We start from the raw sequence: 17573 nt of genomic DNA, 5'->3' as shown, positions 1-17573 counted from the left end.
TAACCTCTCAGCAATCCCTATTTGTGGGACTTACTAGAGGTAACAGGAGGGATAGTCAGCCCCCAAGGACCCTCTGGAGCCAAGGGGACTTAATTCCCCCATCAGCAGTGCGCCAGGAGGTGCGTTTGCAGAGTGCTGCAGAAAGGGGCAGTGGCCTTGGAAGTCCTCTTTGTAATCCTGTTGTTTGAGACTTACTGGAGCTAACAGGAGGGCTGGATGGCTTCCAAGGACCCACAGCATTCAAGGGGGCTTCACCCCCCAACTAGTAGTGCACCAGGAGGAGCGTTTGCAGAGTGGTGAAGAAAGGGGGCATGGCCTCTGAAGACCTCTTAGCAATCCCACTGTGTGGACCTTACTGGAGGTAACAGGAGATCGTGTTGGCACCCAAGGACCCTCAGCAGCCAAAAAGATTTCATCCCCCAACCAACAGTGCACCAGGAGGCTCGTTTGCAGAGTGGTGAAGAAAGGCAAGTCTTTTTTTTATTTATTTATTCGGGGATGTCCCTGGGCCAATTTTAGTCCTGAGGACCCTATTCCCCTGTGGAGTCAGGCCTATTTTGAATAGGGGAAGGGGGCTCACCTCTCCAGGCTGGTTTCGGCCCTGGGACCCCATCCCCACAACCCTGGCATTTTTTGTAATTTCTTTTTACTAACAGGAGGTGGGCTGAGTGGCCCCCTTCACAGGCCAATTTCAGCCCAGGGGGCCCAATTCCCTGGGGCCTGGCCTTTTACTGTTTTTTTAAATATAAAAAACAAGGGGAGGGGGCCTGGTGGCCCTCTCACGTGAAGATTTCAGCCCGGGCACCCCATCCCTCAGTGTTCATCCTATAGAATGGGTGGCCTGGTCCCACACTGGGAAACAACTTGTCACTGATGGGGACTGTGGGGGTGGCGCAAGGCCCCATGACCGTGCCGGCTCACCACCTCCTGCAGGAGCCGGCATTACTTTGACAGAGAGCGCGCTGCTCCTGTCCAGCTCCCTTTTTGTCAAAGAAATTGTGCTTTGCTTTGAGCAAGCAAGAGCATTTTTTGTGCTCTTGCTTCCTCAAAGCAGAGCACAGTTTGCTATGGCTTGGCAGCAGCGGTAAAGCTCCTACCAAAACATAGCAAACAGCTATGTCCTGGGGGTGGGTACCCCAGGACATTGCAGGAGCATCCCCTGGCAGGTGGCAGTCCCCTGGGCCATCTTTAGCTCCAGGAGCATGGTGCCCCTCCTTTGTTTTATTTGTCCCAGGGACTGGGGAGGTCCACGCGCCCCCCAATAGGAAAAGTTAAAGCCCTGGGGAGATGGTGGTCCCTGGGGCTGCGGGGGGCAGGGTCGTGGCCACTCACATTTATTTTGGATAAAGCCCTGGGTAGGTGGTGGCCCCGCATTAGTTTAAAGCCCCGGGGAAATGGCAGCCCCCGGGGCTGCAGGGGTCCACATAGCCTTACCCCCGCTTCATTATACATTAAGCCCCGGGGAGGTGGCAGTCCCTGGGGCTGTGGGAAAGTCCATGTGGGCCTCCCTGCACAACTTTAACAAATAGCCCCGGGGGGGGGGGCTGTCCCCGGGGCTGCAGTGTGCCTTACGCCCCCCCCCAGCATCAGTGCACTTATTTTTGCCCCAGGGAGATGGTAGTCCCCAGAGCGCGGGGTGCTGCATGGGCATTATTATTATAAAAACTGCCCCCGGGATTTAGCCCACCTGGGAGTTACATGATAAAAATACACAGCTTTTTTTTGCCTCGGGGCCACCTGAATATTTGCTGAAAAATTCAATTTTAAAAAGTGATTTTAAAATCCTGGGGGACCCACCCACCACCATATCTGGGGTCAGGGTATTCCTACATCTCCCCCTTTTCTTTATTTTCTACTTTTTGTGTGGGACTCGGCTGCAAGCACCCCAAAAATTTAAACCCAGCAGCTAAATGAAAAAGGGAGAGTTTTGTGAAACTTTCATGAAGATACGACAAGCAGCGCCAAAGTGATTGGCAAAACAAAAAACGCTTTTCTCATGGAAACTTTGGTCGTAGCTATAACTAGATACTGGCTATCGGCAGAAGATAATATATATATATATATATATGTGTGTGTGTGTGTGTGTGTGTGTGTGTGTGTGTGCGTGTGTGTGTGTGTGTGTATATATATTGTTATATATGTATATTAGCATATATTAAAAAACACAGAAATCCCAAACCAAATTCAGTTAAAAAAAGAAAATGGTTTCAAAACATAAAAATTACTGAACTTGGCTATTTATGTCCTGCTCTGCAAATCATAACTCCCCTAGTACACTGCTCACGACATTGCTTTTGATGTTACATATGACATCACAAATGTCATCATATGTAAAATCACTGTTGACATCACTTTTCACTGAGCGACAGGGGTTGACCACACCCAACACCTGTGCTCTCAGCCACTGCTGTCAATGGCATTTAGCAGGGCGCAGCAGGAATTGGGCCCAGGGACTGACCAACCCACTGAACAGCCAACCGCAGCTGCACATGGGCTTTGCTCCATGTGCAGTGGAAATGACCACATTGCTTGGCCTGTGGCTAAGCCTTGCAACCAACCCACTGTGTGCCTAATACCTAGGTGAAAGGAAATGTGCAGTGGAATTTGCCACAAGACCTGACCTCTGACCCAGCTCTGTGGCTATCGTCTGCTGTTAGGAGCCTTTGGCTGTAGCCAGGCTCTGCAGGTAACCTACCATTTGACCACCCACAGCTGCACACTGTCTTCTATTGTGCCCAGCAGTGGTTGTATGTAGGGCCAAGCCCTGCCACCAACCTACCGTGTGTGCAGATTTAAGCTTTGTGCTGCCAGGGTTGGCAGCAACAAGAACTGTGTCAGACCCATTTTTCACCCCAACCAGCTGTCTGCATCCCTTAACATAATGGACTTGCAAATATGCATTCAGAAGCTCAAATGAAGTAAAGTTTGAGTATCTGTTAAAAACATTTTACTCAAAACTTGAATTTTAAAAGCCACAATTTTGAAAAGTAACGACCATTTTAAATATTTATTTATGGATAAGCTGCAGGTGCCATTGAAAAGGAATTTTGTTTTGTAAATGTTCCTCACAGTATTTGACAATTCTGCATGTAATTTGCCAGACAATTAGAACATTGCCCTTAGTTGCCCATTTGGCAAATCTACATAAAATATGAAGAAAAGGTCGTGGGTTCAGCTTAGTTTCATGTCAAGTATTGTGCAGATCTTTCAAGTTAAATGGGTGGTTGTTCAGAGTAAAGGTTTAAAATTACTGAATAGAAGTACATCTAAAATGGCATGAAGATAGAATCTTGCACAGCACAGGCCCTTTCTGCGTTTGGATTTAAATCAGTTTTGTGGATTTAGAAATATTTGCTTTATAGAATGTTGATGGGTATAATTTGACAGGTTAAGTTTATGTATGTATTGAAAGTTAATTTCCCAAATATTCATGAATCCTGATGAAATGGTGAAATACCTTAAAAAATGAGTGAGTTTTTAATCTGCAGCCATTGTAGGATTTAGAAACCATGACCGGATCCACAGATTAGCTGACCATGACTGCAATTTTTTGTTGCGGCTCCACATAAGTTATAAAATGGATCTGCAAACATTCATGGATCTTCACTTGAGGAAACAGACAAAATGGCAAAAAAGATTTGTTCATCATGGTTCCAACGATTCTACTCAAAACAGCAGAAACAAATAGTCTGATAGGGAATAAATGAGGGGTCAGGTAAACAGTCCTAAACACAAAAAAGGGAAGGTGGTTAGGGTATTTTTTAATCAATAGCCCAAGCCACTGGACGCCCATTCAACAACATTTCTCCACCCCTGGAATTAACATTACCAGGGGTACCAGTAACTGCAAGGGAAGGGAAAAGCTAGTCTATTACAAGATGTTACGCGATGGCCTGTTAAGAAACGAGGAACTGCTGAGGCAACTAACTCCCCTGGTAATTCCTCATTTTGGCCGGCAGAAGAAAACTTCAGAAATAAACATCTCATAATTCCTACGGGGGTGGTAATTGCTGTTACCGGCCACATCTGAATGTAGTGGCCATTCGTAGGAAGGGCTTTTAGGGTTTACTATAACTCTTTCGAAATGTTGGGAAATATGTGGTTGAAAAGAATGTGCACTGCAAATGGTTAGATTGTTTGCTGCCTTCTGGTCATAATGGATACGAAGTTTTGTAACAACCCTAACTCAACATTGCAGAAAAAAGTTTGCAGAGTATTCTTTGTACAATGTAATTCCTAATATAACTCGGAAAACTAATGTGCTGATGAGTATCTACAAACCCCCCACACATTTTTTTTTATAATAAAACTAAAAAAATTAAAAAATACAAAAATCACTGAAAAAATATGTGGGTGAAGTCTATATAAATTAGTTTTTTTTAAACTGAAATGGTCAAAGAAAGTTAACCCCACTAATTGTAATGGAATCATCACACATCCACTGTGAAACTTCAATTTGGCGAAAATCTTACATTAATGTTGTAGTTAAGCATAACTAACCAATAGCAGTTTTTTTTGTAGATTTGAATGAATTTACAATGCCCCGTAAGGTATTTTTTTTTTATCTGACAATAAAGGTTTTCGTTCAATGTAAGAATTTGCAGCGCAGATCATGGTAGTGATAGGTAACAAGAAGACAACATGAACGGAGGCAGAGATCAAATAAGAAATCTGGAACTGGGAATACCCTTCCCTTTTGGGAAATTGAGGGACCAGTGACTACAAAAGTCCTCAAAGGCTGGAAGGCGATTGTGTTGGGGGTGAATCGAAGAGGGGGCGGAGTCAGTGAGTGTAGCCATTCTCTGGTTGGTGGTGAGGTATATCGTAGCACTAGCCCACTGTCAGTGGGCCACTGTTTGTCCTCACATCTTTTCTTCTTTGTTTTACTTCCAGGGCTTCTAAAGCAAATTGATGCAGGTGGAGTCCAGTTTCTCTCTGGTGTTAACATGAAGGATGACATTTTTTGTTTGCACGACCAAGCAACAGTGTCAAACAAGAATAGGTTGGCCCTTCCCTGGTCTCATATTGAAGGGAAGCTGAAGTACTACAGCTGTGGCCCTCTTGGATGCTGGGGAGTGAACTCTGTTGATGACATCTTCTACAGATTTTCTGTAACATCAAGTTCCTGCAGTGGCTCTAGATGGCAGCAAGTGGAAGGCAAGCTATCCATGATTGAAGTAGGCAGCGACGGCTCTGTGTTTGGTGTGAACAGCATGGGGAATGCATTTCGCAGGTATGACATGAAACATCTAATAAGATCTGTTATCAGTGCTTTAAATGGGCCAGCACTCACAGGTGCTAAGTATCGGTACTTCTTATTTTTACCAAGCTGAGTAATGCCACTGCTCCACTTCCAAGGAGACTACCAGTACTCAGGGTCAGATTGATAAGGTGGGAATAGGGCCAGTCTCCGAGGGCCAGCTATGGGCCACATTTTTGGCAGCATGTTGTCCGTTGCGGCGTCTGTCTGTATCATTCAGATGTGACAAGTGGCTAGGTGCGGCGTGAAAGGCCTGCTGGAGGCCTGCCACAGAAGCAAGTGGGCCTCTGCCCCCTCCCCACCCAGATGGAAGCTTTAATTGGCCTCTATGCTTGTTTGTCTTGTTGTTGTATGGGACACTGGCTGCCCGGAGCACAGTGATGTGTGCAGACTAAATGAGTGGGAGGGGAGAGGGTCTGGCATGAGTGGCCACATAGAAACCCAGGTAAGAAGGGCCATTTTTACACCTTGGCCTCCCACTGGGGTCTGACTGTCTTTCACCTGACCCACTTGCCACGGCAAAACCACCCCACCCTGCCTGCTTTCTGGGACATTGAGTCCATGATAGATGGGGATGAGGTGGTGGAGATGGTCTAAGTGGCCTCCATGGAACCCAGGTGAGGTGGGAGTTCTACTGACCTTCCCATCAACAGCCAGTATTTTTCTCCATGTGACCTCTACTCTGCAGGACTCTGCACATGATCATGACCCTGCAGTTCTCCCTGTCTGCCACTGAAAGCTCTCTGGCCAAGGGGCCTTCGGCGGAGGGGAGAAGAGAGAGAATGGGGAGAGAGAAGGTGAAGAGTGGAGGGGCAGAGATAGAAGGAGCAAAGGAGAGTTTAAAGGGATAAAAACTGTAAAAGTCTAAACCCATTGACACAAATTTCTCCAGACAGACGAGCGAAGTTAAACTATGGCTGTTGCAATTGCTTTTCTCTTGAATTCCTCCAAATGTTTCATCTCATAGTAATATTCATTCTGTTTCCTTAAAAATTTCAATTCTCCTCTTTTTAGTGAAATCCCTTTCTGCTCTTTTCATTTTCTGTACACCTTCACTCCCAGAATCAAAATTATTACACAAAGTGCAATAATCAGCAATGGTCTTAAAATAGATCCCACCATACCACTGCTCAAATCTGCAAACCAGGGGGTGCAACGGCTGCGCAAAAGTGTCGTAAGGGGCTTGTAAATGAGCCCCCATTTGCCTACAGAACTAAATCAATGTCCAACTTTGTCCTAAACACTGTCTTCAGCCAATCCACTCACTTCATTAGGCGTCAGTAATATTCTTTATAAGCTGATGCAAGTCCTTACTCTTATCTGGGACATAAGTGCAACACTGTTGGACCTTCAACATCCGTCAGACTCCACTTTCTTTTTCAAGTAATATGTCTAATGCAAGACAATTCTGCAAAACCATAGCTCCAATACCATCTATTTTGGGGTTTACAAGCAACAAAGACTCAACTGTATTAGTAGACAACTTAACTACGGTAGAGATTTTTCTGATCTTGATATTATTCAGTATCACTCCTACCCCTGGAATAATAGCTCCAAATATGTCTCCTAATATCTCTCCAACAGAGGGATTTTGTTTGAATCTTCATTTCACCTCCCACACAGGGTGATCAAAATTCTCTACATGATAAATCTTTGGAAAAAATATTCCTGCATAACATGTACTATACCATTTGCTCAACAATTTAAAATGAGCATTATTTCCACAAACAAAATAAACTCCAGGAATCACAGGATCTGTACCATCCAGAAATAACTTCCCAGATCCTTTAACCTCAAAGTATGGTCATATTCACTCTCTTCTACAGGCATAGTTCATGTGTATTCTTCTCATTGTGTATGCACAGTTTCCTTTGTTGTTGCCAATCTAATGTCTATGCTCCAGTGTTCCTGCTGTTTGATGTTCTACTTCTTTTGGTGACCAGTTTGTAACGGTCACTCAAAAGGGGGGGAGGGGTTTAGCAGGAAGCTAAATGTTCAGAACCCATGCTCCCATAAAGCAATGAATAAATACAAAAAAGAGGGTGCCTATTCCTATAGGATGAAACAATGCCTAATGTAAAGTGTAGGTAAAGATTCTTCAGTTAAGGGGAGCATCTTCCTGAATGGAAAATAGCCCCCTCACACACCTAGATGGGTTTAATGCTTCATCATAGGGCTTAGCACCTTGTGGGGTCGGCACTGCAATGGCTCCACAGGTCCCGATTGAGGGCTCTTTGGTGGAGATCATCTCTTCAAACCTGTGAGGTGAATATAGGGTAGAGTATACTTGGAGAGAACTGTGATTAAAACTACCCACGGAGTATCCAAACAAGGTTTTGATATATAATCTCCATGCACGGTTAAAAACGGAAGTGTAAAAAAGCTGTCCCTGGTGTGTAATGGGCTGTGAACTTCATCTATTATTTCTGAACATTCAGAAGTCACTCTCAATGTCATTAGTAGCAAGATATGTCCACTCAGAAGAAGAGTACCTCCTACAAGGTAACCTCGATCTTTTGGATTTTCTGAGACTCGATCCTTTACCATCATCTCCATTCAACTCTAATTCACCAGATGCTCCCAGTATGGGTGCAAGAGCTCTTACAAATGGCACTTTTGATCTTCTCTCTTCTTTATTCTTAAGCCAGCTTTCCTCCACCACTCATGGTCTCACAGCACTAGTTCCTTTATTGGGGTCGAAATCTGTTTCTTTTTCCAGCACAACATCTACTGCTTCAAGCTCGGACTCAGCTTCAGCTTCAGACTCGCTGAGATCCCCCTCAGATTGTTGCTGTCTCAGGCTCTGTCTGGTCTCCTACAGTTGGGCTTGCCTCTTTCCGGGGTCTTTCGACCACTGCTGGTGTCTCTTCTTAAAGAGGTGCTGTTTCTCATTCAAGGGGACACGGGATTCTACGAGTGTGGGATGCATGCACCCAATTTGGAAGACTACTAGTTTTCACAGCTGTCGTAGTGACCGCGATCACTAGGTAAGGACCACAGTAAAGACGCCTAAGACAGTTCTTCCTCAAGGGTTTATTCACCGTGACCCAGTGCTGATGCTACTGGATCCAAAGTGGCTGAAAAATAAGCTATAGGTCTATGGGCACTTCCATGCTTCTGTGTCAGTACTGACAGCGCACAACCTTCTCCTTCGTTACAAAAGAGCAGAAATGCTTTGTTGTAGTCTGGCATTCCTAAAGCAGGAGTGCAACCGAGGCTTTCTCTCAGCTCTAGGAAGGTGTTCAAGCAAACATTGTTATAAGGTACCAGATCAGACACATCCTTTGTAAGCCTCTGTAAAGGCTTGGCCATTAGTGAAAAGTTAGGTATCAACTGGCAATAGTTGCCCACTATTCCCAAAAACATCCTGACTTCTATCATACAGTATTGCAACTTGTTTAGGGACATTTTATGTCCATTCTCAGCCAAATGGTTCAGTAAGGCTATTGTATCAGTTTTACAGGCATCTCGAGTATTCGACGAATCCAACAAGTCATCGATATACTGGATTAAGACTGAATTGCAGGGCACAGCCAAGGACTCAAGATTCTTTTTCAAGGTCTGTTTGAAAATGGAAGGACTCTCCGTATACCCTTGTGGGACACGGCACCATGTTAAAAAACGTTTCCCTAGCCAGAAAGTGAATAAAGATTGGCTGCTCTCACAGAGGGGAATGGAAAAAATGCTTGACAGTGAACGATTCAGCCTCACATGGAATTTGGTACAATATCACAGATGGATTAATGTACCACAGGACAACAATGGACCACTATGCCATTATCTTTTCAGAAAAGTAAATATCAAAGTGTCCCAGGAGTGTATACGTACGCTCAAACAGTCTCGTAAAGTACATACGAGTAGTGTCAGTAGGTAATCCAAAAAAGAGTAACTAGCATGGCGAGTAAGCCTGTGTGTCTCTGGCATTGATGCCACACCAGAGACACAGTCATTTTTTGATTACTTACTGACACTACATGTATGCACTTTACGATACTGTTTCAGCATATGTATACACTCCTGGGAAGCTGTGATACTTTTTACAGAGATCATTTGCTGCTACTTGGCTATACTCTCATGTGATGGCCGTATGAGCGGACGGAGATACTCCTTAAGACCCTTGATGTCCTTAATTAGCCCTGAAGAAGTCGAGGTATGATTTACCGAACAACGAAACACGTGTTGGCTGTATCAAGTATAAAATACTGAAGGAATATATGCTGATTACGTGGATTGGATTAATTGGAAACTTTGAATTGAATTTGAATTGAAAATTCGGCTGTAAAAGTGTTGAATATCGTTTGACCTGAACAGAACTCTCTAAAAGTGACCCAACGTTAACATTCGTGTAGAACTACATTATTGACTTTGGACTTCTTTGTGTGCTCGGATTGGAGTTTTGGTGTGAACTGTCAGTCTTGTTTGTTTGATGTACCAGGGACTTGTTTGTTTGTTTTATTGATTTCTAGGTACCGTCAGTATGTATCAAAGGTTGTAGTTGTTCTCTCGCTGAGATTGTTCACTGTTATTTATTACCTTGAAGCATTGGGCACATGCTGCTGTCTAATCATCTACATTCCCGTACTGCTACAGGTGAGGCTTTTTAGTGGCATTTTCTCTGGGTCCTCAATGCCTATACAAACACTTTCTATACGAACAAGTGACATTTACACTTCCAATGCTCCAACCTTATGCAATAGTGGCAAGCATTGGATCTCTTTAACGTGGCAATGTCTACCCCAGTCTTGGTATAGGAATACGTCTTACCCTTCCTTCTTCCTGAAAACCTCTATTTTGCTGCATCGGAGCCCCAGACTGCTGAACTCCCTGCATAGAGTTAGTATTCCCTACATAGGGCTGTCCCTGGCCCCTTTCAGCCGCCTTCATCTATGCCACCATCAACTTCTCCTTCAGCTTTTTATGCGTCATTTCAATTTCATCACAACAGTACTTTGGCTACCACAGAATTTTATCGACATATTTGTTCTGCCAATAGATAAAATGCTGCTATGCCATCATACTAATCGCAGGTCTCAACCCAGTAGCAAATCGTAAAACAAACTGTCCCATATCTTTTGGCTCTAAATATCGATTCTGATATACTGCATTAAATGCCTGAAACAATCTTTCATAAAAGGCATGAATCTTTTATTTAGATTCTTGGGTTGTCCTGTTAACTTATAACCAATCAATATCCTTCTGCGGCACCTTGGCTTTCAACCAAGTTATCACCAGCTTGTACTTCTTCATCAGAATAGGCGACGGACCATGCGTCACTGGATCTGCCTCAGGTTCTACTTCAGGCCAATCAATAGCTATTTTACACGCTGACCATAAATCACTAGGACCACAGACTCAAGCAATGTATTCAGGTCTATCCACAGCACTTTCTAAATTTTCACAAATTGACCAACCTATTTGTACCATTTTATATATTTATATATATATATATATATATATATATATATATATATATATATATATATATATATATATATATATATATATATATATATAATACCATTCTAAAGGCTCCTCTCTCAGTCTGTGGAAGTCATTTGTAAAAGCTGCAAGATCATCTCTACTCCAAGGTACATGCACATAACCTCCGCTTGGCACTTCCATCAGAGGGAAAGCTTTGACACCAGTTCCCGTTTCTCCTAATGATGGAGGTTTACCCATTGTTCTTTTGTAACCCGTTATTTTTGCCTATCTTTCTTCCCATTCATCTAATGTGCTCCAAATTTGAATGTTTAGAATTAGCTCTTGAAGTTAGGACTTCAATCCCGGCAATCTTATGTTCTCTATATCTTGATCACTAAAGGCAAGTCTAAGATTATTCTACAAAGCCTCCGTTAGTTTTATATCAACATCGTATCTCTGAGCGAAGTCCGATAATTTCTCATGAGCCCGTCTTGTTATTCTCATACCATCTTGACACGAAAGTGGACACCGACAGCATCAGCAGCACCGTGGAAGCAGTGGGGTACTTCAAGCCCCAAAAAGCCTTGCTCTCTGGTTCCTTCCTGGTTGGGGAAGGGGCTGCCCAACAAGCTAAAAGCGCCAATGCCTTTGCGCTGCTTGGGACATGAAAGAGGACACCGGCAGCACCAGCAGCACTGCGGGAGCAGTGGGGAATTCAAGCCCCAAGAAGCCTTGCTCTCTGGTTCCTTCCTGGTTGAGGGAGGGGCTGCCAGATGCGCTAAAAGCACCAATGCCTTCCTGCTATCCGGGACACGCGCAGACCACATCCTGGCGAAGCCCAGGCCAAGAGCGGGCCCGTCCTTGCCCGTCATTGCCAGGAAGAGGCAGGGCAGGGCCCGCCCCCTTTCATCTGGCTTCCGGACTGCGCAGTTGGCTGGCCCCTGTTCCCCGAGGTACTGTGCTCATCCCCTTGTTCTTTTATGTATAGGCCCCGTGAGGAGACCAGTTGAGACCTCACTGTCTAACCTATCTGGAACTGCCTGTTAATGCCCCCGACTGCTCACAAGAAACTGTTTTGACTGTTGCAAGAAATTTGAGCACGAGTTACTTGTTTTTTGCCCATTTCTGCCAATAGCAGCCTCGTGTGTGGCTTGAGGGATGGGGAAGAGGAAAACCATAGAGGAAAACGGTGGTGGTGTTGGCAATGGCCAGGTAGGTAAAGGGAAAAGGGTCAGGAAGACATTGAAACACACAGGCAGCAACTGTGTTCTCGACCGAATTGATAAAATTATTAGCGAGTGCGAAGGCATTCTAGTGGATGAGCCAGCTTCACGCACCACTCCTGGCCAACCCCCCTCTCCGAACTGTTAGCCCAAGCCGCTCACCTACCATCCCAGCAATGTTTCATAAATCTTCCCTCAAGGGGGCTCTCTTACCTAATCAGAAGGCATTATTAGATACAACGAGGGTTTGCCAATCCCCCACTAACTCCCATAACTCTCCTGGTACTAACACTCAGCAGTTTGGACTCACTTTGCCCGATTCACAGAACTAACTTAAGATAAAACACTAAACTTACTTTTTTTGGTATTCACAGAAGGCATTTAGTAGTAGTAAAGTTAGGATTTTGTCTTAAGTCCGTCTATAGTCTGTCTTAAGTCTGTCTTAAGTCTGTCCTAAGTTTGTCTTAAGTTTGTCTTTAGTCTGTCTTAAGTCTTTCTTAAGTCTATCTTAAGTCAAACTTAAGACAGCATCCTAACTTTACTACTACTAAATGCCTTCTGCACTGAAGGCATTTAGGAGTCCTAAAGTTAGGACTCTTAACTTCTGTGAATATCGAAATGAGTAAGTGCCTTCTGTGAATACCAAAATGAGTAAGTGCCTTCTGTGAATACCAAAATGGTAGTAAGTTTAGGATTTTGTCTTAAATTAGTTCTGTGAATCGGGCCCACTGTGCCCTGAGCAAAGAGGTTTTCACCCTTTGCTGGACCTCTCTGATGACCATAGGGAAGACAAACCTCAACCCTCTCTCACATCTACAGCAGCGACTAGATTAACATCTAACCTAGAACCTCAGGATATGCACCACCTTATTAACATGCTTAGATCAGAAATAGGGACTTTGGGCCCGATTCACAGAACTAACTTAAGAAAAAATCCTAAACTTACTACCATTTTGGTATTCATAGAAGGCACTTACTCATTTTGGTATTCTTAGAAGGCACTTACTCAATTCGGTATTCACAGAAGTTAAGAGTCCTAACTTTAGGGCTCCTAAATGCCTTCTGTGAAAAGTGAAAGCCTTAAAGTTAGGATTTTTCTCAGTTTAGTAGTAAAGTTAGAACTCCTAACTTTAGGACTCCTAAATGCCTCCTGTGAATACCGAAAGTCTTAAAGTTAGGAGTTTTCTCAGTTTAGGAGTCCTAACGTTAGGAGTCCTAACTTTACTACAACTAAACTGAGAAAAATCCTAACTTTAAGAATTTTGGTATTCACAGAAGGCATTTAGGAGTCCTAAAGTTAGGAGTCCTAACTTTACTACTCCTAACAAGGTTTGCAGATCTGAGCACAGGTTCCTCAGGGACCTGGTGATGTTGCCCCAAAACGCTCCCCTCACACCTCTAATGCTTGATATGGGTAGGCGGTCGATCAGCGGCGCAGCTAGGCTGCGCCCTCTGCTCTTTTGGGCCTGCATTGGGCTCACCCCATACTTTCTAATTACGCCAAAGCCCTCACAGAGGTCATACAAATAGACACAGGCCACAAAATAGGATGTATTTCAAATGTCAGGAAAATTATGTCAGCCCTGGAGTTCCAAGCACACTGGGATAGCCAGGAACCACCAAGCAAAGATGAACTCAAACGTTTGTACTGGGAATGAATGGATCACCAGGAAACCTGCAAACCCAATGTGGGCAGACTGACTGCAGAATGTCATCTACATAAGCAGACAAGACGCCTAGAACCCTTTTAAAATATAATCCAGGTCCCGAGGGACAGAATGCTGTACTTTCACTTTAGGTCTGGCATACTCCCTGTCTTTGAGATAACTGCAAAATGGCACCCACCCAAACAGACACCAAATGATTGTCCATGTTGCAGGGCCCCGATGGAAAGTGTTGCACACGTTATGTTTGCTTGCTCTGCACATAGCGCCCCGAGGTCCGAGTGGCTAAAACCAATCTGCCGACAACTGGGCACATAGGACCATCGTGCTGCCCTGCGCATTCTTAGGTCTGATTCTAGACCCCTTTTTGCGTGCTGCGCGGCTAAGGTATGCATGGCTAATTAGAAGAAAAGCGTTGTTAGGAGTGGCTCAGCACCCTACCAAGCGCAGCTGAGATGAAATTGCTGCAGGGTTCTAAGGTCAATCAGTTATGTTTAAAACTATATTTTATGCATGTGCACCTTATGTCTAAAGTATTCTAATTAGGCCTGTTTGGGGGGTTGTAAACTGAGCCCATAATAAGACATTTATTATGATGGATTGCCATGCTGTTTTCTTCTCATTCCTTTTACTGTATTATTACGCAAGTTTTTATTGTTGAATTTTATATTAATTTTTAAGTAGCAGATTTCAGCAACCGCACCTCGCATAGAGGGTGCAACAGGGTATTTTTATGGACTGCCTGTGTGTATCACTTTTTATCATGTTGCTGTATTACATGTTCATCCTGTATTTCCTTTATAAAATGGATGTGAAAAACAAGGCCCCCTGAGAAACGTATGTCTTTCAATTCCTAGGACAGGGAAATAAAATGAGAGCAAAAATTTCCTAGGCAATTATAGATAAATCATGTCAAGTATCTCAATACATTAAAGGGAAAAACAAACAAACATCAAGAATCATGTACAAAAGCACAGTATTTTTAATTATATAAAAAAAGAACATAAAAATCAAATCAACATTAGTACAATATTACAGTGATTGGTATACACATTTCATTAAAATTTGATAAAATATACAAAATGTATAGAGGTGGCAATCTTTATATTCTATCGACGCGCGTTTCGGCGTAATCAAGACGCCTTCTTCAGGACAAGCCACTAATTTACCTAAAATAGTTAAAAAAGAATATTCAAAATGTTTGCTAATCAACATCGACCGTTACTTCATCGTATCACATTTTAATCTTATTTATGATCATTTCATCCATTATAACATACATTTATTCATCTTAATGATGAATTTGATGACATTTTAGTGTTATAACAAATAAATAAGCAATATGATTCAACCACATAATTAAAATACATAATTCAAGTGTGTTTAATCTTCCCTAATAGACATCATCCAAGTCTATATTAATACATTGTTTCTAACTAGAGAAACAACATCTGAGTGCTGATAATCCGACAGGATATCACAAACCAAAAGAATGAAAGAAGGAAAGGGAAAAAAGGTTTAAAGAAATAGACCTAACCAGGTGTGTCCTATTGTAAGTAATGAATATTGAGGCAGTAGACTTACTTCATGAATATTGATGAATCACGGTTCTATTTTGATAAAAATGACCAGATATCTTAACGGATCATAGGATAAGGTCCTTGGAATTCGTGGAATAGCTCTAAAATAAAGGCGATGACATAGACAAAATATGGAATGTATTAAAGACCTAAACTAATACATAGCTGTTGGTGTGGCATAGAAATTGTAAAACCACACTTACATCCAATGTAATTCGACATCCCTTCAATTCAATGTTTCCTTTCAATTCAGTGCTTCCTTCTTTATAGAACCGTTAATATTGCGAAACGAACCGATAGTGTATTCTTAAAAACTAACCTGCAATACAGGACAAATAAGTTCTTAGCTAATTGGTGAGAGAAACGATAAACTAAGATTCCAAGCAAAACCACCAAAAGGATTACCTCTTAAAAACGTATTTGAATTGAATCTTGATTGGTTTTCCTGTAGACGGCCTGTTAGGTACATCTAGGTATTGTTTCTACATAAAACATAAACAATACCTAATGAGCCTAAATCCCATTCTTGAATGAAACAACAAAGTGACAAGATCCTGTGGGTAGAAGAATAAACGGGTAACTATTTTGAGGCTAAATAATATATATGAAAAAACGGAGGGGAGGGAAAGACCAAGGAACATACTTAAATGGCCAACGTGATATATAATCAATGCCATACTCCCATAGAAAATCAAATGGCAGTTCATATGATATAAAATCAGTGTCATACTACCATAGCAAATCAAATGGCAGTTACCTGATATACGAAATTCTTGTGCGACAGAGGATATTCTGTCTTAGGTGTGCAGTAAGTAAGTTAGATCTAAGTAACTCTCTATCTGAACAAAATAAGAAACCCATATTTGTATCGTCCCTAATAGGTGTAAACCTGCGAGAGCTTTCTAGTAAGATAAATACCTAATAGCGCGGTCCCATTTATAAAATGTCCTTAATGGCCTTTACGACACTGGCTGTCGAAGTAAAGCTTATACAACAACAACATAACATCGTTACTCATGAATAACAGTTCATTCTGTTTGTAGGTGTCTATTCTATTAAGCACCAGGCTTCCAGTTATCGATTTAACCACATCTATTAGATCTACCTTTACAGCTGATTTTATCATCCCCTGACTCACTTTGGTACTCTAATTTCCATTTGGATCATTGTTGCTACACTCCTTCAACCATTGCTCTAGATTCTGAACATCAAATATGTGCAGACTCTCAGAGTTTCCTTTTTTTGCATTGCTATCTTGGGGCATACTATTTCTTGCATTTGGAAGAGTCTACCATACAGGGGAATCCAAACCTGCCAGTCCAGGCAAGGATCTTATGGGTCTGAATCCATTCTGTACTACAGAAAGATCTGCACCAGCTGTACACAGTGAGCTCCCATTCATTGAGACCAATGGCACAATTACCTGCTCCTATTTCTGGTACCCTAGCTTCTGTAGAAGCAGACCCTTTCCGACTCTCATTTCCTGTGGAATTTGAATCATACATAGGGACTATAGGTCCAATGGTAACCGGTACTGGAAGAGCATCTGAAAGTATTGCAGCCACATTAGTGCTACCATTTCCCGAAGCTACGGTCTTTGTCACACCAGTTGATATAACTCCTACAACACCAGGACGAGAAGCAATCTGTGCTGACGGACGTCCAGAACTACCAGTGTAACTCGTATTTCCTGCACCTCCCTTTTGTGTATGATTGTATGGAGGTGGACATTCAGCTAACAGTCCATCTGGTAGGCTGTCACTTACATCACTATCACTGTCTGTTGTTCTTCTGGAGGTGTGGCACATTTGGCCACACTGACTTCGTTGCATGTTTGATTCTATACTATAACCATATTTTTGTGGAGATTTGCCCTCCTTAAACGTCTACAGGAAAAGTTATGTATTCCCCTGATTTAAGTCTCTCAGTTTAATGAGGTCTAGTTTCTTTACTGTTGCCTGTGGGCCCACCTCTTGTGTCAGTGTCAGGCATGAGTTATTCAGTGCCAGGTGAATATATTTGTGAAATTGAGAACATATGCAGTATTTGGCCCATGTTTGTAGAGAAGTGCTGTGTGGCTTTCTTCAGTTTAGTGCATAACGGCATCTTAAGCAACCATCATTCTGTCGGACATGTTTGCAGTGGGGTGGTGAGTGGTACCAAAAATGTGTATAGTGTGCCTGGGCCTCTAGTTAGAATATATATAGGTCAGGGGCCACAAATCCAACCTCTTCCTTTGGTTTGGTAAATGTTTCCCAGCAAACTCGTGCCTTTTCACCCACCCATATTAGCCTTATCAATATCGTCCTTAATTTAGTGAATAAACTCTTGGGCAGTTGAAGAGAGATGTTAAGATTAAGTGCAGAAATATGGGGGGCACTACCATTTTGGGACCACAGGTCCCACCATTCTCTGTGGCGCTAGA

The 17573-nt window shown here is 42.8% G+C and overlaps 1 protein-coding gene across 1 annotated transcript in view; it reads left to right on the top strand.

Moving 5' to 3' along the window:
• LOC144752644 (fish-egg lectin-like) overlaps window positions 1-17573 on the top strand; it is a 496941-nt gene that overhangs the window by 403159 nt on the left and 76209 nt on the right. Inside the window, exon 3 of the mRNA XM_078640524.1 lies at window positions 4894-5233. Coding sequence (XP_078496650.1) covers window positions 4894-5233 — 340 coding nt within the window. The remainder of the gene's footprint in view (window positions 1-4893; window positions 5234-17573) is intronic.

Source organism: Lissotriton helveticus, chromosome 5_1 (assembly GCF_964261635.1).
Source record: "Lissotriton helveticus chromosome 5_1, aLisHel1.1, whole genome shotgun sequence".
Classification (NCBI taxonomy): domain Eukaryota; kingdom Metazoa; phylum Chordata; class Amphibia; order Caudata; family Salamandridae; genus Lissotriton; species Lissotriton helveticus.
This window is presented reverse-complemented; position numbering and strand designations above follow the sequence as displayed.